This window comes from Pocillopora verrucosa, chromosome 10 (genome assembly GCF_036669915.1).
Source record: "Pocillopora verrucosa isolate sample1 chromosome 10, ASM3666991v2, whole genome shotgun sequence".
In the NCBI taxonomy this organism is placed as follows: domain Eukaryota; kingdom Metazoa; phylum Cnidaria; class Anthozoa; order Scleractinia; family Pocilloporidae; genus Pocillopora; species Pocillopora verrucosa.
The window spans coordinates 12,325,363-12,352,603 of record NC_089321.1 but is presented as its reverse complement, the minus strand read 5'-3'; the positions used below and the strand labels follow the sequence as shown (position 1 = coordinate 12,352,603).

Below are 27,241 nucleotides of genomic sequence, written 5' to 3'. Positions count from 1 at the left end.
CAGGCATCGTCTGTAAAAAGCCGCTTCAATTTTTCAAATTTGAAAATTTTTAGTTAAAAACCGTGGCTCCCAAAAATACTTCTCACCTTGCCTAAAAAATTTTCAGAAAAAAATTTCAAATTTTTCACAACTTTGCATATTCCTGCTCGTAGGTCCGGCCAAGCCCTTATGGTCATTGGCCCCCGCAATGGCCGCTGACAATGGCTTATAAATATAGGCGTTTGGTGTTGATTTGTAAAACTCCCTGAAGAAGTTTACGACAGCTAGACGAAACGCCTCAGAGAATAAAGAAGTTTTACAACTACTGTTCGCACAGCGCTGCTCACTAGTTTAGTTTTAAATTTTTTAAAAAATTTTTTTAAAAAGATTGTTTAAAAATTATTAAAAAAATTACTGAAAAAAAATTAATAAACGTTTGAGTCGGAGCTATTCCTGTCAGCGGTGAAATACAGGAATGGCTCCAGTCTCTGATCGTCCGCCTGAACTGACTAAATGAGTTTAGTCAGTAGATGGAATATCGCTGAACGACCTCGCTGAGCAAGAAAGGCTGCCTTCCCTTCGCTACCTAAATAACCATTTCTTGTTTGATGCATCGGTGTTTGCACTCGCATTGATATTTCATTGTTCCGCTTCGAGACACGCGGTAAACAATACTCACGGGCAAGGGGTTAAGCTATAATATATTAACTTTTACTATTTTTGTCATCCAATCACAGGTCGGAGCCATTCCTGTATTTCGTTGCTAGTGTACTTTTGTCATGACGACATGTTATTTTGTGTTAATTCTCTCCGTATTCGCCCGTTAGATCCCGCGCTAGTTCCAGTCTCTTGGTTCTCCGCACTCGATTCGGGTGTAGTAGCAGATTGCTTCGGTAGGCATATTTCCTACAACGAGACGTGCTCTTGGTTTGCTATTGTTTCTCTTGGTAAAACTGAACTTTTTTGTTACCAACGAGGTTAGTCAGCATATAATTATGAGTGGTCTATCTATTTTCAGAAATATATAAACCTGATGTAAGTTAGTTTGGCTGGTTTTAACTTGAATCAGGCTCGTTTCCGCTTTCGATTTCTACGCTCGTGGTTCGTGATTTACATCAGTTTTTCGGTGAAGTTTTTGTGCTTAAGGGTAAAAAACATAAGTGTTTCGTAATGATGTCTTCTAGGCTTTGCGCTGAAGGTAATATCAGAGAAATCAGGATCATCAGTCTGGCTACACAACCATTTTAAATCATCTACTAAAGGTAAGCATCGTTTTTGATGATACAAGTGAGTACGATTGAAAATAATACACCCAATTGACTGCTACCGTGTCGGTTGAAATGTGGATGTGAGCTATCTCAGTCTTTCATGCCGCTTGCAAAAGTAATTTTCCCTAGGAACGCTTTCCTATTGATATCAAATAAGTGACTTGGTTTACATTCCTTCGTGTTTTATGTAATAATAATAATAATGATGATAAAAATAATAATAATAATGATATATAATTATATGGATAGATACTGACTTGGAAATTAGGTAAATTTATGACATGGCCTCTAGGCTACGCTTAGCACCCTACTGTGCCATTAGGATTCATAGCATTAAGATGTGTAACACTGCTGATATAATGATAATTACATCTTTAGCCAGGGTAAACCCGTCAGCAATTGCTGATATCAATGAGTGTCCTAGTAAATTATACAAAACATTACTGAAGTGAATAAAACTTAAGTAAAACTAAAATATCAATCATAATTGAAGATAATTATTAAAGAAACTAAATATGTATATATGATGATGAAAAATCATTTAAAAATTCTCCTATTAATTCAGGTGACAAATCATTGCTTAGTGCATAGGACTCAATATTCCTGTCCTCAGGTGAGGGTTTGGTAGATCTTGAAAATATTTATAATTTCAGTGGTGAATACTTTACAGACATACCTTAGTATAATGGAAGTTGGCAAATTGGAAAGATTTCTCTGAGCAGTAATATATTAGGCTTAGTTTCTCTTATGCAGCATAATCAATTCAGAGCTTCAACATTCCCCTCCCAGGCAATACCCCTGGCATTTAAACTTTTGAAGATTGGTTTGTTCAAGTTCCATGTCTACTTATGTGTAGGACAAACAGCAACTTAAACATAAATACACATGCATCTATATTTCCAATAATTTACATTGCGTGATTCCAAAAATAATTTCTATGATTAGTTTGGTGGTGAGGCAAAACACTTTTGATTCTATGATATGGTCAGTCATGAAAAACTTGAATCCTTGAAGCATTTTCATGCCACAGATATCTGGTTCAATAGCATTTTAGCTTCACAACTGTGTGCCAAAATTTGACCCAAGTTAATCTTAACCCAGGGTTAGGTTTGGGAACTGTAGTGTATCATCTTGTCTCCTACATTCACATCACTGGTGTAACTAGATGCAAATATATGTCATACCCTGCATTTTATTGAAGCCAGTGTCCAAATAGTTTGAGTTAGACCCTAGGTCTTTGCATTTCATGGTTCAATGCCCTACCTTCTGGCTTGAGAGAACATTTTAACCCTTAAATGCTTGAGAGTGCCATATGGCAAAAGATACCATTACATGCTCAATATTTCATCATTTTTCTGAAATTTTCACAACTAAAAGGTCTTAGAAAGATCTGCACATTAAAGATATAAAATCAAGGCCCTCTCCAATACTTGATATACCACTCCTGCAACTTTTAGAACTTTTTTCTCTGTGCTGTTTTGGTTGAGTTGATATCTTATAACAATGGATGCTCTGAGAGCTGCAATTTAAGCTGTAGTTTAGTGGTATACCCTATATGTACCTGGAAAAAGAAAAGTTTTGTTTTCCATTTTTCAGTTTTAACACATCTCTTTCTTTTCAGTTACCACCTCCACACCTGTTGGTGTCATTTATAGCATAACCCAAAAATACCTTTTAAATGATTTATTACACTTGATCTAAAGGTTCATTATTCTCATTTTAAAAAATTTGGCATTTCTTTCTGGCAGTAAAACAAAGTAGGCCAGAATTAAGTTCATATGTGACATGCCCACTGTATTCTGCAAGGATCAGCTATTTGCAAAGCATCATGGGAGAATAAGAAAGATGACAAATTTTGATTTTGTTGTGGAATGAAGATTATTCATTGATTTGCTGTGGGATTTGTTTTATACTTAAAGTGTTTTTAAAAAAGAATTTAATGTACACTTCAAAATGACAATCTAAAGTGCTACTCATTTGTAAGGATCAATATACAGATTATTGTATGATGGTTATTTGTTTGTTAGGTGCACTGAAAATTTTCTTTCCCCATGGAAAAAAGATCTAAAACTGGGAGTGCATCTTATGTCAAAGTGTTTTGGTGCATCCTTTTCACAGTGTTTGTTCATCATTTAAATTGATTTTTGGCTTTACTCTAAGTCGGCTGACAGAATTTTCTCTGTTAGTATGCATGTGTGAATCACTAAGACTGATGATGGGTCTTTTAACTGACATGTTGACATTGTCAATTTCTCAAGTTTTGGGTTATTCTTGCAACTGGAAACTTATTACAGCTGAATAAATACAATATCAGCTGAATAAATACAATATTGCCCACCTGAGAGGGCTTTAATCAACCAACTTCCTATTGCCCAAAAAAGTGTCACAGAACTATGCAGGTAAAAAACTAAGAACAATTAGTACACATTTAACTATTTGACCCCCAATTGTGACCAGCATCAGATTTTCCCCAGTGATATCACTTGTGAATAAAAGATTAAGGTTATGAGGATAAGAGAGATAATCACCAACTGTAGAGGCTCTTGATTGTTAAGCAAATTCTCCTTGTCAGCATCAAAGTAAATATTTAGATAACTATGAGGAGAATATACATACTGATGTTAGGGTGTAAAGGGTTAAAATTTCTGAAAACTAAAAAGATATTTTTACCATAACCAATTAGCATTGTCTAAAGTAATTGTAATGCGCACAATACAATTTGCAACATACTGTTTGCTAATTAAATATGCCTAAAAAAGATAAAAAAATTTTTTTCTTTAAAAGTATTGCGTAAGAGATTTTCATGGGTTTCATTTAATATGACATGTTGCTCTTGCTTGGGTTATGATGTTAAGATCACGGTACTGAATGTGTACAGAACCAACTGTATGAAAATGTTTTTCCCCAGGCAGGCTTTTCTATTGATATCAGCCAAGTGATTTGGTTTATATTCCTGTGATCATGTTTTATGGAAATTGTATCCTGTTTTGTTATTTCATGAAACATTCTCAGCTTTAGATTTTCAGATGAAATGGCCATTTTCCCTAATAGAGGAATATGACTTGAAAAAATGCAAACCTCATAACTTTCAATGGGAAATTTTCCAATACAAAATTAGAAGTTTACAGTGGTCTTTTTTTTTTTTTTTGCACTTAACTTTCTGTGAGTTTTGATTGATTTCTTCTGTTACAAGGAATTGATTAATTAAAGTAGAAGTGCTAAAGAGCATAGAGCATAGACTCAATATCCCTGTCCTTAGGTGAGGGTTTTGTAGATCTTGAAAATTTTTATGATTTCGATAGGGAATATTCTTCAGACTTACTTTTAGTAAAGGGGAACAGCGAATTAGACAGATTTCTCTGAGCAGTAATGTATTAAGTTTAGCTTTCCTTTATGCAGTAATTAATTCAGAGCTTCAACACTTCCCTTCCAGGCAATACCCCTGGCATTTAAACTTTTAAAGATCGGTTTGTTCAAGTTCCATGTGTACTTATGTGTAGGATAAGCTGCTGCAACTTAAACATAAATACACATGCATTTGTATATTTCCATGCAGTAATTTACATCAGGTGATTCCAAAAATGATTTCTATTTTAAGAAAATATTTAGGATATTGGTTTGGTGGTAAGGCAAAACACTTTTGATTTTATGATATGGACAGTCATTTAAAAGTTGAATCCTGGAAGCATTTTCATGCCACAGATATCAGTTTGGTTCAATGGCAGTTTAGCTTCAAAACCATGTGCTAAAATGTGACCGAAGTAAATCTTAACCCAGGGTTAGGTTTGTGAACTGTACTGTTTCATCTTGTGTTTCATACATTCACCCTGTTGGTGTAACTAGTTGCCCATGTATGTCATGCCCTGCATTAATTTTTATTAAAGCCAGTGTCCAAATAGTTTGAATTAGACCTTAGGCCTTTGCATTTTATACTCCAATGCTCCACCTTCTGGCTCGAGAAAATATTTAAACCCTTTATTGCCTGAGAGTGGGCACAAGATGCTATTACATGCTCAGTATATAATCATAGTTTCTGAAATTTTCACAACCAAAGGGGCATTGAAAGATCTGCACACTGAAGGCATAAAATCATAGCCTCCTCCAATATCAGACTTGATTTGCCACTCCTGCAACTTCTGGAACTTGTTGTCTTTGTACTGTTTTGGTAGAGGTGATGCCTTACAACAATCAATGCTCTGAGAGCTGCAATTTATGCTACAGTTTATTGGTATACCCTATATGTACCAGGAAAGCAAAAACAACAATTTTTTTTCACTTTTGACACTTGTCTGTCTTTTCAGTTACCACCTCCACACCTGTTGGAGTCATTTAAAGCATAACCTAAAAACACCTTTCCAATGATTTATTATATGTGGTCTAAAGGTTCATTGTTCTCATTTTAAAAAATTGGCATTTCCTTCTGGCAGTAAAACAAGCCAAGCCAAAGTTAAGTTCATATGTGACATGCCATACTGCATTCTGCCAGGATCAACAATTTGGAAGGCATCATATGAGAATGAGAAAGATGACAAATTTTTGTAGCAGAATGAAGATTGTTCATTATTCTGCTTTGGGAAAAAGGTTTATACTTGGAGTGTTTAAACAAACTTTCATGTTCTGAACATGATGTTCACTTCAAAATTCCCATCTACAGTTTAACTCATGCGAGAGTTATTTGGTTTTAAGGTGCACTGTTTTTCCTTTCCCACAGAAAATACATGCTAAACTCAGAGTGCATCTTGTAGCAAAGTATTTTGGTGCAGCTTTGTCACAGTGTTTGTCTATGATTTAAATTGAGTTTTTGCTTTACTCGAAGTCTGTTGACAGAATTTTCCGTCTTACTGTGCATGTGTGAATCACCAAGACTATTTATTGATCTTTTAACTGACTTGTAGACATGTTTAACTGACTTGTAGACATTGTGAGGATAAAAGAGATAATCACCAACTGTAGAAGCTCTTGATTGTTAAGCAAATTCTCCTCATCAGCACCTTAGGAAATTTTTAGTAGATAACTACAAGGAGAATAGGTATACTGATGTTAGGGTGTAAAGGGGTAAAAGTTCTGAAAATAAAAAAATGTATTTTTGGTATAATAAATTGGCCAGGTTTGAATTAATTGTGATGAGTACAATACATTGCAATATAATTTTTTCTTATTAAATATGCCAGAAAAAGGTAAAAAATAATAATTTTTTCTTTGAAAGTATTGCATAAGAGATTTCCATGGGTTTCATTTCATAAGATATGTTGCTCTTGCTTGGGTTGTGCTGTCAAGATCGGGTAACCATAAGGCCGTCAAATAATAATTATTATTATCCTATGAGTATGAACTGAGGATACCTGGAGTATTGAAGTTTGTAATTATCATAATAAAACGTCTCCCTTGTCTTAATACAGCGCAGATTTGATGATAAGTTTATAATATCTTTTAGTCAACAAACTTTTATAGAGACACGATTATATATAAGTGAAACTGAACCTTTTTCTTAATAGTGAGGTTAGTTAGCATATAATTATGAGTGATTTATCTATTTTCAGAAATATATAAACCTGATGGGTCTTAGTTTGGTTGGTTTTTACTTGAATCAGGCTTGTTCCTGTATTTTATTACATATCCCGCAGGGGATATGTAATGAAATATCAAAACATGATGAAATCTCGTTCCTGTGTTTGATTTCTACGTACATGATTCTTGGTTCAAATCATAGAAATGCAGTCAGTATTTTGGTGAAGTTTTTGTGCTTAAGAGTGAAAAACATAACTTTCCACAAGTTTTGATTGATTTATTCTGTTGTAAAAACACTTTTGATTCTATGATATGGACAATCATTGAAAACTTAAATCCTGGAAGTATTTTCATGCCACAGATATCTGGTTTAATAGCAGTTTAGCTTCATGACTGTGTGCTGAAATTTGACCCAAGTTAATCTTAACCCCTGCTGACATTTGTGAACTGTAGCATCTCATCTTGTGTCTCCTGGTATAACTAGATGCACATGTATGTCATACCTTGCATTTAATTGAAGCCAGTGTTCAAATAGTTTGAATTAGACCTGAGGTCTTTGCATTTTATACTTCAATGCTCCACCTTCTGGCTTGAGAAAACATTTGAACCTGTTTATGCTTAAGAGTGCCATGTGGACCCAAGATGCCATCACATGCTCAATATTTAATCATTTTTTTGTGAAATTTTAACAACATAAAGATCATTGAAAGATCTACACACATAAAAATGATTCATGGCCCCCTCCAATATCAGACTTGATTTACCACCCCAGCAACTTCTGGAACTTGTTGTCTTTGTACTGTTTTGGTTGAGGTGATAATTTATTTTATAACAATCGATGCTCTGAGAGCTGCAATTTAAGCTACAGTTTATTGGTCTACCCTATATGTACCAGAAAAAGAAAAAAAGTTTTGATTTTATATTTCACTTTTGACACTTCACTGTCTTTTCAGTTACCTCCTCTACACTTTTTGATGTTATTTATAGCATAACCCAAAAATACCAAGATTAAATGATTTATTATTCATGGTCTAATGGTTCATTATTCTAATTTTAAATTAAAATTGGCATTTCCTTCTAGCAGTAAAACAAGTCAGGCCAAAATTAAATTCATATGTGACATGCTATACTGCATTCTGCAAGGATCAGCTATTTGGAAAGCATCATGAGAGAATAAGAAAGATGATAAATTTTGATTTTGTAGTGATATGAAGATTATTCATTGCGCTGCTCTGGGATGTGTTTTATGCTTAAAGTGTTTAAAAAGAATTTAATGTTCACTTCAAAATAACCATTTACAGTGTAACTCATTTGTGACAATCAATATACAGATTATTGTACTATGGCTATTTGGTTATAAGGTGCACTGTTTTTATGAAAAATTTTCCTTTTCCAAGGAAAATAGATGCAAACCTTGGAGTGAATCTTATATCAAAGTGTTTTGGTGCAGCCTTGTCACAGTGTTTATCATTTAAATTGATTTTTCACTTTACTCTAAGTCATTTGACAGAATTTTCTCTCTCACTGTGCACGTGTGAATAACTAAGACTTACAAAGGGTCTTTGAATTGACATGTTAACAATTTGTCAATTTCTCAAGTTTTGGGTTATTCCTACAACTGGAAACTTCTTACAGCTGAAAAACTACAATAATGCCCACCTGAGAGGGCTTTAGTTAACCAACTTATTACTGCCCAAAGACTCATGTTACAAGTGTTCCACATCCTCAAAAAAGTGTCACAGAACTATGCAGGTAAAAATACTAAGAACAATTGGTATACATTTAACTTTTTAACCAGCAATTGTGACCAGCATCAAATCCCCCCTCCTACAATGTCACCTGTGAATTAAACATTAACTAAAAGTTGTGAGGATAAAAGAATAATCACCAACTGTTGAAGCTCTTGATTGTTAAGCAAATTCTCCTTGTCAGCACCTTAGGAAATATTTAGATAACTGTGAGGAGAATATACACATTGATGTTAAGGTGTAAAGGGTTAAAAATTCTGAGAAGAATTGTGGCTTATGAGCAGTCAAAAGCAGTCGGGTACCTCTTCTGACCCAAAATAAGTTCTGTTGTTCTGTAGTTGCTTTATTACAAGTGAGATTTAGGCTTCCATGCCCTTCTAATGGCAGTAGTTTTGATGGGGCAGCATAACACACTTTCTGAAAACTTCCTTCCTCTTTTAACTCATGCTGCTGCTCTAGAATTGGCTTCTATTACCAATGCAAACCGATGCTAAGATAAAATTCATTTCTTATATATTACAATTAAACACAATGTTGTTTAGGTCGTGGATAAAAATCTTGTGACAAATTTTGATCCATACATCCGTCATGTTTAATTATTTCCCTAAATTTAAAACTCTGACCAGGAGAATTTTATTAATTACTGTATTCTGTCTTGAAATTTTGAAGTGAATGGTGTCATTACAAAACCTTCAGTTAACATTTTGAGCAGTTCAGTGGTGAAATGCTATTGTGGACTTTCTTCTTAATTGTTATTTAATTTGATTTATTTAGGACTCTCTGATCCAGAATATTTTATTCCTTCAGCTGTCTCCTAGTTTGACCAATCTACTAGCTTTTGGAGTACCGCCGTGACGTTACCAAAATGTGATCAACAAAGGAATGCAAATGGTGTGTGGGGGAGCTCAGGTAACCATAAGGCTGTCAATTAATATAATCCTAAGTGTAAGAACTGAGGATACCTGGAGGAATTGACATGGGAAATACTTCGATAATCTTTTTTTTTGTAGTTTGTAATTATCATAAAATGTGTCCCTTGTCTTAATTCAGTGCAGATTTGGAATGGTGTTGAAGGAGCCAAGCTGATTAGTAGGGTGGAGATGTCCATCAAAGGGTCTTGCTCCTCTTTCCGTACAGGTCAGAGAGAAGCAATTATGCAATTGTAATGTTTCTTTCAGAAAACGCGCAGGTACACCTGATGACTCCATCTTTGCATTTTGGATCATATGGCATCAGCTACTCCTTCACCTCTTGCGAGTTCTGTAGAGAAAACAAACGGAGCCAAGCTCAGCCGACTTCTCATCGATGGTGGAACAACAGTTCTCAGGAGCATTTTCAATGGCTATCATCCCCCAGCAAGTCTTTCAGCTGCGTTGAATGCAAACTATTCGACTCTCCAAAATCTGTTGAGAAGAAGGATCCTACACACACCTCAATGGGATCTATTGTTTCCTCCAAGCGGTGCTCCTCCAGACTCCCAAACGTTTGATATCACTCTTTTATTCCTTCTCTTAATCAACATTTGTGGTCTCTCCCCACCCCACTCTGGGTGGCACACTAAACCACCTCCAAGTGACAACTCCCTCGAAGCAAATCTTGCTCGCATTAAGTTTTACCGAAATGAATTGTATGGCCATGTTACCACAACTGGTATGGCTGATCCAACTTTCTCAACTCTGTGGCAGAAGATCAGCGTTGTTCTTGTTGCTCTTGGCTTGCAGCAGGCAGAAATTGATAGATTGAAGGCTGAGCATTGTGAAGAGCAAGTGTTCTTAGATGCGTTGCTTGAGTGGGCTGATGCTGAGAAAGATATTAAATCACAGTTGAAGGACATGCGGGATATTGAGACCAAAGTGCTGCAAACTGTTGATAAAGTACGGCAGAGTCAGTCAAATTTTCAGATGAACTTGCAAGAATCTGTCAATATTGTGCATCAGAGCCAACTTCAAGACAGTAGAGCTACTCAAGATACCAAGTTAATGCTTGAAAAAGTCTGTGAAAAGCTTCAAACCATGGAGGAGGCATCCCAGCACACCATTCAAAATTTGAGTAATGAGAAGGAGAGCATCAGGGATGACGAAGTCCTTGCGAAACTAGCAAACGTGGACAATTTAGGTGAAATAAGACACCATGCAAGCAGATATGTTGAGGGAACTCGTTTATGGATTCTTGAAGAAGTTGAGAGGTGGTTAGACGACAAAAGTTCTCCAAATAGAGTGATTGTTATAAGTGGGAATGCTGGAATGGGAAAGTCTGTAATCTCAGCTGTCTTGTGCCAAAAGATGTTAGAGGCTGGACGATTGTCAGGGAGCCACTTCTGTCGACATAACAAGGCACGCCGAAGGAATCCCAAAGTGATGCTGCAGTCGTTAGCCTGTCAGCTTTCCGAATCGCTGCCAGAGTACAGGAAGGCTCTCGTGAAGAAGTTGTCGAGAAATGTGGGCGTTGAAATTGGAGACATGGAAGTGGAAGAACTGTTTGAATTCTTGTTTGAAGAACCTCTTTCAGATTTGGAAGACCCAGGCTCTATCCATCTCATTGTAATAGATGGCTTAGACGAAAGTGAATACCAGGGGCGTAATGAGCTTTTGAATGTGATTGCTGATTACTTCAAGACGCTTCCGTGTTGGATACGATTTGTGGTAACAACGCGACCTGAAATGAACATCTTAGAGAAGATTCAAGACTTAAATCCCATACAGCTGGACCCAAACGATCAAGAAAACTTGACGGACGTTAGGCTTTGCTTTCAAGAGCAACTGGAACATGTTCTGCAATCTGATTGCCAAGATACCATCTTAGAGAAGCTTGTTGAAAAGTCAGAAGGAGTCATGTTATATACCTATTACCTGACAGAGTTTATTAAGAAGAATGCTGTACGTATGAATGCTGCTGAAGTGATCAACAGCGACTTGCCATCAGGTATTTCGTCCGTTTATCAAGACTACTTCAAACGTCTGAAAAATGAAATGAAGAAAGAACTAGGTATCACCGAAGAGCAGTTCTTTGACTTTTTAAATGCCATTGTGGCAGCAAGAGAACCATTACCAGTCGAGTTTGTTTATAAGTTGTTCCTTTCAAAAGAATGGTCTTCGGCTGATGAGCAAAAAGTACGAGACGTAGTTGATTGTATTTCGGCTCTTCTACCCATTGAGGGCGAGTGCATTAACTTCTTTCACAAGTCAGTCAAGGACTGGTTGGTTGAGGAGTCTACTTCGAGGCAAAAGAAGTTTATTGTTAGCGGAAAAGAATGTCATCGCGTCATTGCAAAGCTTTGCAGAGATGAACTAGATGAATTGAAACTTAAAGGGATCCAGAGTTCAACACTGGAACAGACGTCGAGGTATGCCTTGCAGCATGGTGTTCAGCATATACTTGAGGTAGAAGAGAATGCTCGTCCATGTAGCCTAGACGACATTGTAAAGAATTATGTTTTAGACCTGGAATTGGTCTATGCAAAGCTAACTGTGAAGAGTACAGCAGCCACTGAAGATGTTCTTTGCGTACAAGAGAAGGAAAATACAAATGGTTTGCCAAAGAATTGCAGAGAAGCCCTTGAGACGTTATTGTCGCTGTTGCGGAAGCATTTAGGTACTCTTTCAAAACTTCCTCATGCCATCTTTCAAATCTTGTTGAATAAAGGAGGACCTGAACTGTCTGCGGAGGCATTAAGCCTGCTAAACACCAAGTATGCGGACTTACCATATATGGAATATTTGCGAAAGAAGGAGGAAAGTACAGATGTTCTACTGCGGTTTTTTCTTTCAGATTGGGTGGTCTGCTTTGATGTCTCACCAAATCAGGACTACCTGGTATGCGAGTGTTCGGATGGTACAATTCATCTGTGGTCGCTCCGTACTGCCCAGCTAATGTGGACACGCTCTGCGCTGGTATCAAACATTGAGTCTCGGAGGCACCTAAGGAAAGGAGGGGATTTCTTTTCCCCATTTTACCGGTCAGTAGTTTTCCATCCAACCTTAGACCTGATCTTACAAGGGACTCTGTGTCAGGGTTATACCTTGGTCGGAGACGTGAAACCTCTTTTCCGTTCGAGCAAGTGCCGGTTCCTAGTTTGTTCAATATCTGGTGACAAAACCACGATGCTAACTGACTGTCTAGACGGGAGGAATTGCGTCATCCAGTGGAGTCTAAAAGATGGAAGCAAAATTAGTCGTTTTACACACAAATGCGAAATTTTATCTTTTGCTTGGTCTGCCAGTGGAAGACGGATGGTGATCGTCGATTCTGACAAGTGCATATACCTCATTGACATGAATGATGGATTTGAGACTCTGATATGGGCGTCTGTTTGGTCACAATATGTTAAGTTAACTCCTGACTGCCGGTTTTTTTTCTGTTTGGGTTCGGATGAGAATGAACCTTTTTGGTCTCCGAAGCTCAAGCTTTTTTGTGTAGATATTGACAGGAACTCTAAGTCAATATATAGTTTGGATCGCTTTTTTAGGACGAGTCCCTACCAGTACGCCTCGGAATTTGAAACTTGCAACGAGAGTGGTTTCTTATCAGGAGATCCCTTTTGGTACTCATCTGGAGGAAAATACACATGTTTATATTTTGCACTTGTACTAAATAAGCAGATGTTGTTGAGAGTTTCCCCTCTGAGTGATGTCATCGAGATGTGTCGCCTTAACGACGTAAGGGAGTGGAGATGTGAGAGTAGCGATGAAGCAGGACAAAGCATAGAACCCGGTGACATTACGACAAAGAGGGCTGAAAATAACTATCTGATGGAACATAACCTACCTGAAATCAACGATATGCCGGAGCAGAAAGCTGAAATCGATGTTCTGTCAGGACAGAGAGCTGAAGTTGTTGATCCATCAGAACAGAGAGCTGAACTCGGTGGCCTAGTTGAACAGACAATGGAACGTAACAACTCTACGGAAAAGAGAGATGAACTTGATGACTCTGTGGGGGAACGAAAAGAATTTAATGACCCACCAGAAAAGGGGCTCAAACTCGTTGAACTGTCAGAACGATTGGAAATTGATCTATGCAACTTACCAGAGAATGGAGCTGATCCTTATTCTAACGGGGGTAAGTTTCTGAAGAAACTGTGATGCTGCGTCGGTGGGAGAGTATAACAGGGTACTTAAGTATTACCAACTGAGTTGATAACGTAAACTGGCCATCGTTCCGAGCGTTAGCCCTCTGTCAATCGCTTTGACGAAACGTCAGCTTTTAAACTCTTTACGGTGGCCAATTTACGTTATCAACGCAGTTGATAATACTTAATTACCTAGATCCTTATTCTGTTCTCTCTTTCTTAGATGATCAGGAACAACAGGAACCCCTACTTGAGGACATAGAGGAAAACGGTTTGGTTAAAGATGATTACTTTAAACCACCTGATACCGTATCTCAGGTTTCTTTCTCTGTTAATGGTGACTCTCTCTATACTGTGATGTATTCAAGGATCCAGAGAATAAATCTTGTGACTGGCGATATTTTAAGTAAAAGGATTAGACGAAAGGAATCTGGGATTTTGGAACGGTTTTTAAGTATTTTTCCCGTCAAAAGAGGTGTCCTATTCGCAGGAGATGGTTACTCGCTTGAGTTGTGGAACTCTGAATTGTCTGTTTGCATGCAAAGGTGGACTGACTTTTTGGTCCGGGATGTTGTACCCTTATCAGAGGAGCGAGTCGCCTTGGAAACGATGAATGACGATGGTCTCAGACAGGAAGTCATCATTCTAGATACAACGAGTGAAAAAATTGTGTCAACGATCGCAAATTTTGAAGGTGAATTTTTGGCATGTAATAATAAATGTGAAGTGCTAGCTACTACTGATGGAAAGTCACTGCAACTGTGGCGTGAAAACCGAGTGCTATGGGAAACTTCTATTAAGTTCAATCCATTTAGACTTCCAACTGTTATTTTTTCTCCTACTGAAGAAGACGTTGTCATTTATGGTGCAATTGGCTTTTACGTCCTCGACGCAGTTTCGGGAGAGGAGATTTGTCAATTGAAGAACATAGATGTAGATGATATTGAGTTTATCAGTAACGAGGACTGCATTGTCGGCTTGCATGATCCAAGAGGTTTGTGTCTTCGATTATACAACGTTATATCTGGTGATCTCCTTAGTGAAATTGTAGAGGAAACAGAAGTTCGAAGTTTTGCAGTTTGTCCTTGTAAGCGCTTGGTCGCAATTGTCTCAGAAAACTCCGAGGACCATTTTGAAATAATTCAAGTGAAGCTGCCAAGCGACAAAGAAAAGACGAACATCAAAAGGTCAGTTGAAACAAAGTTGATTTGAAGACAGAAAAAGAATAATGTGGATAATAATATAATGTTAATAGTATTAATAGTAGTAATAATAATAATAATAATAATAATAATAATAATAACGATACTTAATAATAATGTGATAATGATAACAATAATGGTGATTGAACATGTAATGATAATGATAACAGTGGTAATAAGAACAGTTATGATGGTAGCTATAACTATGATGATACTACCGATAAATAATGGTAATAGAACAGAGTGGAGCCCACTTCGGTCTGTAATCATACGAGAGATTAGCAAAATCGGACGACCGCAAAGCAGGAGTCCGATTTGTCAATCACGAGTGTGATTATAGACACAATTGGACGACACAAAGTCCTGTGTCAATTTATCATGACCGTTACAATTTCCGAAGACAACAAACACATTGAGGACAAATATCTCTGGTAGAGACAATTTCTGAAGTGAAAAATTTCTCAATTTTGGAAATTCCACAGTTTTTTTTAGTGTTAGTGGTTGTTGCTATGGTTGTTGTGATCAATTCTGTGATTGGTGGATTTGGCGGAAAGGACTCGGTATCACTGGACGCTTCAACTATCCGATTACAGGTGTCCGATTACAACTGTACAGAATGATTTCCAAAAAAAAACTACTGATCACCAGTTAATTTACTAAAAATACTCTATTACTTGAGATGTTGCCTTTGACTTAACTTCTGTTGTTGAATTTTTTACCTTAGGTTGAACCTCCCAAAGTAAGACATCTGCAGAGATTAACAGTTTCGTTGCTGAATGGGAAAGACATTGTCAGAAAGGCTGTATTCCGCTGATTCCTTTGCATTCGAGTGGTTACGATCTTCTAGTCCCGACATCTGAACAGGAGAGACCGCTGATCGAGATTGGAGCGAGTACAAGAATGATTTTGGTGACAAAGCTGTTCAAGGTTTTAAATTATATTTTTCTTGTAGAGACTTCATAAACATTTTTAACTGTTCTTAGCGTAAACTTAAGACAAACATTTAACCCTGTAACTCCCATGAGTGACCAAGACAGAATTTCTCCTTACAAAATCAATAGAATATCAAACCAGAATAAAGAAAAACCTCAATTTGGGGATAATGAGTTGATCCAAAACTAAATTCTCTAAACTAACTTTATAAGCACTGTATGGTAGACTGTAAGGAGAATTATAAATTGGATCTAGGAGTTAAAGGGTTAACGAAATATTTTATTTCTCCTGTGGTGTTTAATCACTCAGCTACAAGCTGAGAAATTGTTTTATGGAAGGGGAGTGTAGTAAGCATTTGTGTTGATTTGCAACTCGTTTGACTCGTGAGATTAAATTCTCGAGGAAAACGAAAAAGGTATTGACAAAATGTACAGTTCTCAGAAAGGCCTTAACTTCATTTTATGCAAAATTACTTGTACAGCTTAAGACTGTTGGAGAAAAAGAGAGAAAGAGCTTCTTGTACTACCTGTGATTCTCGTATTTTTCTTGTGGAAGAAGTACTTTCAACTGTGTGTAAATAAGAAACCAGCTAAATTTAAATCCATTTTATGTGCACATAGCTTATATTGGCCTGGTTGAAGATGGAACCATAATGACTGCGAAGCAATCGTTACTCTTACATAATTTTCTAGAAAAAAGAAGGATATTCAATACGCTGATTTTTGCATGCAAATTGGTTTGCGTATGTTTTTGAAATTTGAAGACATTACTTAATTTTTGAAAATACTTTCTTTTTTCGGGAAGGGGGGCTTTAGTCACACAAACTAACAGCCTGACCTTCTGAAGGGTCGGGGGAGAGGGAGGAAGGCTTCAGAAAACTTTCTACTGGGCGGCCCTGTTGACGAGTTTTAACCAGAAAAGGAACTTTTTACACACCTTTCGAATCAGGAAATCTCCCTCTCTAATTTCCATAAAGTTATAACGGAGATATTGAGGAGAGCGCGGATGAACAAGGCGCGATGGATCTTGATTTTCCTTTTGATTGGTGAAGGTGACTTAACCCTTTACACGCTACTATCAGTATGCATATTCTCCATACTGTTCTCTATATATTTCCTGTGGTGCTGATAAGGAGAATTTGTTTAACAATCAAGAGCTTCTTTAGTTGGTGATAATTTACGTTATTCCCGTGACCATAATATTTGATTCAGGGGTGATATTGTAAGGAGAAATTAGATGCTGGTCACTCTTGGGGGCCAAAGGGTTGAGTTATATCTATCAAATTGCAGACTTTACAGAGGTAAACTGAAAGCAAGTTCGAAGTGCATTCGGCCATTGCTGCAGAGCACTACGCTAGCGTCCTTAACTGATGTAAAAGTATAGATCATGTGACTGTTCGAAAAAACTCGGTAAAGTGGCGTAGACTTTGATAACAGATCACAGCTTCAATTCAAATCAAGTGACGGGTTCCTTAAAAAATTGGTTTTATATTCACGTGATTGTTGGTACTAATTTAAAGCTAATTCAGTTCTGGATCATACTACGGTTTTCTGTCGTTCAAAGCTGACTCCGTGCACTGTAGCTGAATAATCAACTCGTATGTTTTCTGTTCTTAGCGATGAAGACATCGTTGAATACCTTGTGTCTCAATGTGTTCCTCTGCAAGGATTAATCAAAGCGTATTCGACGATTCTTGAATGGAGGTTACTTCGAAAATAGCCAGCGATTAGACCTTTTTTTCTTAGGTCGAAAAGTGTTGTAGCACCGGGTTTCTGGCATTTATCTGCGGGAGGTTGTCGGTAAACTCTTCTGGGCTTAGGAGTTCATTATAGGTGGAGCTTATCTCAAATTCTTTAGAACGAGAATACAGGCATCCTGGATGAATGCCAGTCCATTGGACATAACTTTCAACATTTCGTAGAATTCCATGATAGTTAATCCTTTGAGGGGAGGGCCATTGTTTCTTCCCTGAAAACACAACACAATGACCCTGCCTGGCGTTGAACCTGAGCTTCTTTATCCAGAGCCCAGCGAAGTAATCGCGACGCCATTTTATTTTGTCAAGAGAATTGGACCTGATTCTCTCTTGGCCTCAAAGATGGTGGTTTACCATTATAAACAGAGAGAAAAGTATGCCAGGAACCTTAGCCATTTCACCTTAACAAATGAAATGTGAGCATCCGTCCCATAATTCACTGCGCGTCTCCCACTTGTTCCCACACCTTTCAAATGAGCTCGCGTAGCGGTAATTTACGCTAATTGAAACTACTATTCATCGGAAAACGTGACTTTTTTAACCCTTTTCTTTTATCCCTTTAAGTTTTTGAAACAGAGCCGTGTGAATGCAGAGCTGAACGGCTTTTTCCGGACCGGCTCACGTCAACCCGTCCGGCCCTACACACGTCAGCTCTCATCGTGGTTTTCTGTGGGATTGCGCAAGCGGGGCTGCACGGGTCATATGATAATATAAATGATTACTTGTGCGATTTATTGATTTATTGCTGAATAAAGGGGTAAGTTACTAAGGAAACTGTGGTGCTGCGCTGGGGGTGGGGGGGGGGGGGACGGGCCGGGGTATAGCAAGATAATCTGGTTTTATCGACTGAGTTGATGATTAGACGGTTAAGAATATATGAAAGTCATATATTTGAACTGCGGATAATGCGATCCCGATCCCGTACAGGCCTGAATTTTTTTCAGGCCTTATTTTCTCTACTACCTTAGTAGTGCACATCACTGCGAGTATCACTTTCATTCACGTCTTTATCTGCAGTTCAAATATATGACTTTCATATATTCTTAACCGTCTATTCATCACTTCACGGGTTTATTTAGAACCACCATCATGACCAGCTCCCAGTTGGCTTGTTAGCTCAGTTGGTAGAGCGCTGCACCGGTATCGCAGAGGTCATGGGTTCATATCCCGTACAGGCCTGAATTTTTTTTTCACTACTACCTAAGTAGTGCACATCACTGCGAGGATCTCTTTCATTCATGAGTTGATGATGTAAACTGACCACCGCAGAGTTTCTAAAAGCTGACTTTACGAGCGCTAGTCCTTCGTCAGAACGATCAACGGAGGGCTAACGCTCCGAACATCAGCATAGAAACTATTTATAGTGACCGATTTAAATTATCGACTTGGTTGATAAAACTTAATTGATTTATTAATGGTTTGATTAAATAATTGGTTGATCGACCGACCGTCAACTCAGGTGTCAACGCAAAACGGAAAAGGGAATAACGACCGTGTTTTATGGACGCAGTGGATCACAGCTTACAAGTGAGTGGGAATCATTGATTGCGTGTAAGAAACCACAAGGGTAATCGGAAATTAAGGACAAAATTAATGGACACATGACATTCACGTAGCTGCTCTTAAGGAAGTTATAAGAAATGAGGTTTAAATGTACCGAAGTTCGCTGCAATACCTTCCTCCCTACTGAGTATTGTATAATCACAGACAACAAACTTCAACATCGTTCAAGGGGAGAAGGGGTTAATTTGTATTTTGTGTATAATTGGCATGCTATTACATTAGAGTTGAAAGGTGAATTCTTGTCTTCATTTATTATTCCTTCTTCCTTTTTTTTTTATTTTCTTTCATTTACCAAGAGATCGTCTTGTTCAGGAATGCGACCATAATGATGTTCAAGAGGTAAACACAACACTTCCATTCACTTGAAAATAACTCTCTGAAGAACTCCCCTTTCCTTTTAATTTTTTCATTGATTTACTTTTTTTCTGTCGCACACAGGTAAACAAAGAACGAGTCAGGGTGATGAAATCCAACAACCCAAGGTACTTGTCTGTGTTCTTCTTGAAGAATGAAATGTTGACCTTAAGCCCCGAATCTATTATCTCTCCTATGAGAATCAGTACGTGACAAGAGATCAAAATTGACAAATACACTGGCGAAAATGACTTCACTGTAACCAACACCTTGTTTCCTTTTTTTCTTTTGTAATTATCAAGACATAAAGCGAATTGTGCCTGCGAGACTGTCTCGTATTGCTGTGGGAGCTTATTGCTGTTTCTTTGGTAAGAAATTCCCTGCCAATCAGGGTTACCCTCCCTCCCCACACCCCCCCCCTCCTTTACTTTCCGTTACGTTTCCCGGATAACTTGCGTTCCAGAGATAGTTATGACCAAAACATATTGACACGGCCAGCACTTGAGCCCTGACTCATTGAATTTCATCGCCCTGAGCATAAAGCTACCGGTTCTTTACATCGTTTGGAATTTATCCGCTAAAACAAAAGGAATTCTGAGACTGACGAGTTTTACTTCTGTTCATCTCTCTAACTTTTAACTTTATCTTTATGCAATTGTTTTCTTCGCAGGTTTGTTCTTAGAAATTACATCGCCCAAAGAGCTATAGAGGCCGCAGAAAATGGAGACTTCTCTTTGGTAAGAGCAGTGAAACCAGTAGAGCCCGTCAAACATGTTTCATTTTGAAAACCGTTGCATACTTATTTGCAGGTTTATTTCCAATCAGCACGATCGATAGAGACTATGACCAATAAGGAAAAAGGAAGTGATTTGTTTTTATTCCCCTTCCTTACTTTGGCGGGCAAAGAAAACATACATGACTCAAGGACGCTAGAGGAAACTCGTCGGCGCAAAGTTTTCCCGACTCTTTGCAAAATTATTTTAGAAGTGTCCTTTTTAAATAGTTTGGTATTATCAACTGAGTTGATAATGTAAATTGGCCACCGTTAAGAGTTTCCAAAGATCACGTTTCGAGCGTTAGCCCTTCGTCAAAGCTAATGGGTCATACACTGACAAAAATTTTTTCCTGACATTTTCCTTTGTCGTATTTCAACACGGAGACTCGTTTGTCATCTTTTGGAAAGGAATTCTTTTAGGACTATTTTCCATCTACAATGCAAAGGAAACCTTGCGAAGGTAATACTTGCAAGCACTAACGTATATGTGGTTTAAGACGCACTGATAACATTTTACATTTCCTTCTCCTGTTCTTTTGCAGGTTCAAACTATTCTCAAACGCTTGAAAACACCTTACAGAGACGATGTGGAATTTGACGAAGCTACGCTCTACGTAGCAGCGAGTACTAATTCCACCTTGTCTTGTAATCATGAGAAAACGAGGCTGTACAACGCTCCGGATACAAGGAAAATTAACCTTGATAAATTGCCTGATGATGCGTTTAATATGCGGCTTTCGTGATCTTCGTAAATCTACCGCGTAATCCTCGAGGGTCCTCGCGGCGGAGTGAGTCTATCTTCCCTCCTCGCTCAAAGCGAAGAAGTAGGGTTAACGACATGCAGGATTGAAAGGGATTTTCACCGATTGCAGTTGGCAAAAAAGTAAAATAGTAAAACGATAGTGTAGCTTGTTTTCAGGCTCTTGGTTAGCCTTTATTTTAGGCTCTACCTCTTTGCCACTCGTTCGTTTAAACAGCGAATCAAAATTGACGTCACCACACGCGGCTCTCAACTAGTGACCAGGCTTTCACAAAGACTTCTTGCAGGATTATATTGCTTAATCAAAACAATTCCAACAATCTTTCGTTTGGATCAACAAATATGGCCGCCAGAATGCTCTCCGCCAATGAAGCGGTTGGAGACTAGAGAAGTTCTCAGCTTAGCTCGACAGAAGCGACGTGGGAGCCGGTTTAGCAAACTGTTTTTAGTCTGTCCGCAGCTGTTCGAGTGACTACTTGAGGACAACCGCAAGCATTATGTTACGATTTGTACACAAATCTTCAATTTGACCCACCCCTCCCCCCTGCGACTGTTTTCGTTTTATCCCCTGATCGTATTCGCTTTTATCCCTCGAGCCCTGGACGATAATCATATCTGTGATCATCAGTAAACAGACTAGGATGGTTTATCTCGATGGATGTACCTCTTCCAGTTGTTGACGGTACTAACAAAAACCAATAATTGGCAGTTTTTACCCGATGTGAATTAGATCTGGAATGGAACAACAGAATAAAATATTTGTTTATAGCTTTGTAGTTTGTGTCTCTTAGTCAGTTTTTTCCCCAACGTTCCGTTACGTAAGCGAGATATTAATTTTGTAATATTGAAACCACTTTCAGTTTGTCAAAGGAATTTTATGAAGCTGTCAGCACAAAATGCAGGTTAAACACAGGTTGCCCAAGCTCCAGCTGTGAGATGATCATCTTGTGAAATAAGAGACATGGTGGAATTATAAGAGTTTGTATGGGGATTTTTATGACCGCTCGTACGAATAAGGCGAAATCGCCCTTTTAAAATCGTCTTACATGACAATTTATGTGGTTTCACCAAAACTTTTACAGGCCAGTTGTAAGTGTCAAGGATAAGTGTGTTTGAATTATCATTCCAAGCCTGAGTTTTGCACGAGTTTAGACGTCAAATACTCATAGCAATATTTCACCAAGGAACTGAGGTGTCATGACCTCAATCATGACCTCAAGTTCAAAATGTTGTCTTGCTCGCATTCTTTCCATATGTTCTTTTCGAAGCGAAAAAGCAGATTAACAATTTTATCTATAATGCAGGATAAATCTGAGTAAAAGGTACAGCCACAATCGACGACAAAATTGTTGACTCGTTGCTGCTGAAAATGTAAAACTCTGCGTTGGCAAACCATTTTTATCCCTTACACCCTTGCTTCTGCTCCCCCTCCCTCCCCCCTCTCCCCCGTCTCCCCCCTCTTCCCCCCACCCACAGTGTTTCTCTGTTTCTTTTGATTCTAGACAGATGGGTTCATTTTCAATTTTAATGCTTAAAACTTCCCGAAAAGTGACTGCGTGACATCTGTTCCGTAGTAAGTCACAGATAACGTAAAAATGAGGTCAACTTTTCGTCCTTCTCCGCCGAAAGATCACGAAAAATCCGGTCAAAGTGCATATTAAATTTTGCTTATCTGATACCTGTAGTTAATCGATAGAGGACTTTTCCCGTGTTCACATAGCGGATTTAGAAGAATTCAAGTCATGCAAACCTGAGGCGCAGTCGGGGCTTGCAAAACTTTTGAGAATTCTCCCAATCGTCCGAGTGCTTAGAAAAGGTTATGTAAACACAAAAAAATTACTTAATTGCTTTCTTGAAATAATTCTCAGTAAGTTCGAAAAGTCTGACGTTACAACCGTGTTCAGGGGCTCTCTGCTAAACACACCTAACGATAACTATTAGTAATAATAATAATCAGTCCCAGAGTTCAATGAGGGATAAGAAAAGAAAATGAAATTTCAAGGCGCTGGATTCCTCGGTATCTGGCTTCATCGTTGGAAGGCTGTTGACCTGTTTTCCCAAAAGGTTAGATTGAAAATATTTTTTTCGCTTATTTTATCATTTATGGGAATATAAGCTCGTTATCATTCACTTTTTTCTTCTTCAATAGCCTGTTGTGTAGAGAAATGCATTAGGCATCAAACCAATACATCTATAATCACTTCCGCTTTTGATTTCATTCGTCGCCATGTAAAAATTCATTTTTAAGTAAATTTTTTTTACGATATGACCATTTTGTGCCGATCATTCGGTATATGAAGCAGTTTGATGTCATCTGTGATAGGTGCACAGATCTATACTTGCGAGTGGGAACCTAATTCTTCGCTCTGACGAAGGGCTAAAGCTCGAAACGTCAGCTTATTTACCCTTTACGGTGGCTTATTTACGTTTTCAACTCAGTTGTTAACACTAATTTACCTCTCAAGAAAAGCAACCGGCTCGACTTGAGGAAATCAATTCAAAGATCATCGCATCGCAAAGTTGAATAAATGTAAATTTTTAAATTTTTGTAATACTAAATAAATAAAATAAAATAAATAATAACTTTATTTAAGTGTCATTGTATTTAGCACTGCTGTGCTAATTGGGGACACTGTAAATAAGGAAACAAATATCGTAAATAAACAGAAACTTGTTAAAAACCCCAACTGGTAGGAGGCAGACCAGTTGGCTATTTACAAAGCGTGCAGGAGTTGAATTCGGGGCCACCGAAGACAAATCCATCCAGTGGCAGGGAGGAGGACTTGAACCCGGGACCTCCGGCTTGCAAGTGCAGCGCCCTAACCACTAGGCCACGCTCGCCCCCTCAAAACAGATTCAATCATAAAACGTTTGATAAAATGTTTATGATTTGGAGGATTTCTTGAAGGAACTAACATAATGTTATTTCATTTCGACCTTCACCGGCCTAAGAAAGGAAAGAAAAAAGAAAGGGTTTTTGAGCGAAGTATTTTGCATAGCATGGAAAATACACCTCGGAAGGAAATTCGCATGACTCATAAAAGGAATCTGTAATGGCATCAGTGAGTGACTATAAAGACCATGAATGACTTATGTCATGACGGCATGTTATTTTGTAATCCTTTAGATCCCCGCCAATTCGAGTCTCCTGGTCCTTCGTACTCGACTCGAGTATAGTTGCATTTTCTTTCGGTATTAAGCACATTTTCTACAACGAGACGTGTTCCTAGTTTGCCATTGTTTCTCCTGGCGAAACTGAAACTTTTTCACACCAGAGAGGTTAGTGAGAATATAATTATGACTGATTGCCGTATTTTCTGCCATTTTCCCAAATAGAGGAATAATTGACTCGAAAAAATGCAAACCTCATAACTTTCAATTGGAAATTCTTATATACAAAACTAGAAATTTAACAGTTACTGTAGTGTTCTTTTTTTGCACTAAACTTTCCGTGAGTTTTGATTGATTTATTCTTTTACAAGGAATTAATTAATTAAAGTAGAACTGCAAAAGAGCTTACTGCATAAGACTCAATATCCTTGACCTTAGGTGAGGGTTTTGTAGATCTTGAAAATTTTTGTAATTTCAGTGGTAAATCTTTCACAGACCTACTTAAGTATAATGGAACAGCGAATTGGACAGAATTCTCCAAGCAGTAACATATAACTAAAAATTTAATGTTCACTTCAAAATGACCATCCAGAGAACGTAACTCATGTGTGAGGATCAATAAATAGATTATTGTATGATGGTTATTTGGTTATGAGGTGCACTGTTTTAATGAGAAAATTTCCTTTCCCTGAAAAATAGATGCTAAACTCAGAGTGCAACTTATAGCAAGGTATTTTGGTGCAGCCTTTAACAGTGTGTGTATATCATTTAAATTGATTGCTTTACTCTACTGTAAGTCAGTTGACAGAATTTTCACTCTTACTGTGCATGTGTCAATTACTAAGACTTATGATGGGTCTTTTAACTCATGTGTTGACATTGTCAATTTCTCAAGTTTTAGGTTCTTCTTACAACTCAAAACTTCTTACAGCTGAATAACTACAATTAATAGCCCACCTGAGAGGGCTTTAATTAACCAACTTATTACTGCCCAAAGGCTCATGATGTTAAGGTGTAAAGAAGTAAAAGTTCTGGAAACAAACAAAATATTTTTTTCTATGAATAATCAATTAGTGTGGCCATTATTGTGATGAGCTCAATACATTGCAATATAATGTTTGTGTACTAAATATGCTAAAAAAAGGTTTAAAAAATTATTTTTCCTTTGAAAGTATTGCATAAGAAATTTTAATGGGTTTTTCATTTTATACAATATGTTACTCTTGCTTTGGTTTAATGCTGTGAAGATCCCAATACTGAATATGTACAGAAACAACTGTAACAAAATGTTTACTCTGTGTGTGTGTGTGTGTGTGATTCTGTTACTGGTACATGTAATGTGGTTATTTGGTCAGGAAAATGTCACTGTGGCTTATGAGCAACCAAAAGCAGTAGGGTAACCTCTTCTGACCCAGTATAAATTCTGTTGTTCTGTTGTTACTTCATTACAAGTAAGATTTAGGCTTCCAATTGTCAGTAGTTTTGATGGGGGCATTATGAAACACTTTCCAAAAACTTCCTTCCTCTTTTAACTTAAGACCCTGCTCTAGAATTGGCTTGTAATGCTTCTATTGCTGGTGCAAACCAATGCTAAGGGAACTCAGTATTAAAATGATATTAATTTCTTATATATTACAATTAAATACAATGTTGTTTAGGTCTTGGATAGAGATCTTGTGACTAATTATGATCCATACATCAGTCATGTTAAATTATTTCCCTAAATTTAAAACTGTGACCAGGAGAATGACCTTGTCAGCATCTTAGGAAATGTTTGGATAACTGTGAGGAGAATATACATACTGATGTTAGGGTGTAAAGGGTTAAAAGTTCTGAGAACAAAAAATATATTTTTACCATAATCAATTAGCCTTGTCTAAAGTAATTGTGACGAGCACAATAAAATTTGCAACATACTGTTTGCTAATTAAATATGCCAAAAAAAAGATAAAATTGTTTTTTTCTTTTTAAAAGTGTTGCGTAAGAAATTTTCATGGGTTTCATTTAATATGATATGTTGCTCTTGCTTGGGTTATGTTGTCAAGATCACAGTACTGAAAGTGTACAGAACCAACTGTATGAAAATGTTTTTCCCCAGGCAGGCTTTCCTATTGATATCAGCCAAGTGATTTGGTTTATATTCCTGTGATCATGTTTTATGTAGATTGCATCATGTTTTGTTATTTCATTAAACATTCTTAGCTTTAGATTTTCAGATGAAATGGCCATTTTCCCTAATAGAGGAATATGACTTGAAAAAATGCAAACCTCATAACTTTTAATGGTAATTTTTAAATACAACATTAGAAGTTTACAGTGGTCTTTTTTTTTTGCACTTAACTTTGTGTGAGTTTTGATTGATTTCTTCTGTTACAAGGAATTAATTAATTAAAGTAGAACTGCTAAAGAGCATAGAGCATAAGACTCAATATCCCTGTACTTAGGTGAGGGTTTTGTAGATCTTGAAAATGTTTATGATTTAGATAGTGAATATTTCACAGACTTACTTTAAGTAAAGGGGAACAGCAAATTAGACAGATTTCCCTTAGCAGTAATGTATTAAGTTTAGTTTTCCCTTATGCAGTAGTCAATTCAGAGCTTCAACATTCCCCTCCTAGGCAATACCCCTGGTATTTAAACTTTGAAGATTGGTTTGTTCAAGTTCCATGTCTACCTATGTGTAGGATAAGCTGCAGCAACTTAAACATAAATACATGTGCATTTGTATATTTCCATGCAGTAATGTACATCACATGATTCCAAAAATGATTTCTATTTTAAGATAATATTTAGGATATTGGTTTGGTGGTAAGGCAAAACACTTTTGATTTTATGATATGGACAGTCATTTAAAAGTTGAATGCTGGAAGCATTTTCATGCCACAGATATCAGTTTGGTTCAATGGCAGTTTAGCCTCAAAACCATGTTGACAATTTGACCGAAGTAAATCTTAAACCAGGGTTAGGTTTGTGAACTGTAGTGTTTCACCTTGTGTTTCATACATTCACCCTGCTGGTGGAACTAGATGCACATGTATGTCATGCCCTGCACTTTATTGAAGCCAGTGTCCAAATAGTTTGACTTAGACCCCAGGTCTTCGCATTTCATGCTTCAATGCTCCACCTTCTGGCTTGAGAAAACATTTAAACCCTTTATTGTCTGAGAGTGGGCATAAGATGCTATTAGTATTACGTGCTCAGTATATAATCATAGTT

General features: G+C 37.5%; 2 protein-coding genes across 5 annotated transcripts; both read left to right on the top strand.

Annotated features, from left to right (window-relative positions):
• Positions 1–823: 823 nt before the first annotated feature.
• Positions 824–16,231, top strand: LOC136283787 (uncharacterized). Of its 3 annotated transcripts, XM_066172989.1 has the most exons (7): positions 824–956; positions 1,164–1,241; positions 1,813–1,860; positions 9,311–9,412; positions 9,682–13,561; positions 13,795–14,758; positions 15,498–16,231. In XM_066172989.1, exons 5-7 carry the CDS (start codon positions 9,730–9,732, stop codon positions 15,514–15,516), a joined length of 4,815 nt encoding a protein of 1,604 aa, XP_066029086.1. In that variant the 5' UTR covers positions 824–956; positions 1,164–1,241; positions 1,813–1,860; positions 9,311–9,412; positions 9,682–9,729; the 3' UTR covers positions 15,517–16,231. The 3 variants fall into 3 exon arrangements, with proteins under 3 accessions (XP_066029086.1, XP_066029085.1, XP_066029087.1); XM_066172988.1 differs by lacking the exon at positions 1,813–1,860; XM_066172990.1 differs by lacking the exon at positions 1,813–1,860 and having other exon boundaries at positions 9,278–9,412.
• A 2,050-nt stretch (positions 16,232–18,281) lies between these two features.
• LOC136283790 (protein adenylyltransferase SelO-like) lies at positions 18,282–21,682 on the top strand. 2 transcript variants are annotated; one of them, XM_066173001.1, is made up of 5 exons: positions 18,282–18,989; positions 19,322–19,364; positions 19,464–19,507; positions 20,050–20,116; positions 20,697–21,682. In XM_066173001.1, the coding sequence occupies exons 3-5, from the start codon at positions 19,488–19,490 to the stop codon at positions 20,895–20,897; spliced, it is 288 nt and encodes a 95-aa protein (XP_066029098.1). In that variant the 5' UTR covers positions 18,282–18,989; positions 19,322–19,364; positions 19,464–19,487; the 3' UTR covers positions 20,898–21,682. The 2 variants fall into 2 exon arrangements, with proteins under 2 accessions (XP_066029098.1, XP_066029097.1); XM_066173000.1 differs by having other exon boundaries at positions 18,282–19,364.
• The last annotated feature ends 5,559 nt before the right edge of the window (positions 21,683–27,241 follow it).

Excerpts from the sequence above, each read along its gene's own strand:
- LOC136283790 (XM_066173001.1), top strand. The coding sequence starts at position 19,488 with ATGAAATCCAACAACCCAAG. Across the intron at positions 19,508-20,049 it reads ATGAAATCCAACAACCCAAG|GTTTGTTCTTAGAAATTACA; the intron begins GTACTTGTCTGT and ends TTTTCTTCGCAG. Across the intron at positions 20,117-20,696 it reads AAAATGGAGACTTCTCTTTG|GTTCAAACTATTCTCAAACG; the intron begins GTAAGAGCAGTG and ends GTTCTTTTGCAG.
- LOC136283787 (XM_066172988.1), top strand. The coding sequence starts at position 9,730 with ATGGCATCAGCTACTCCTTCACCTCTTGCGAGTTCTGTAGAGAAAACA. Across the intron at positions 13,562-13,794 it reads TGATCCTTATTCTAACGGGG|ATGATCAGGAACAACAGGAA; the intron begins GTAAGTTTCTGA and ends TCTCTTTCTTAG.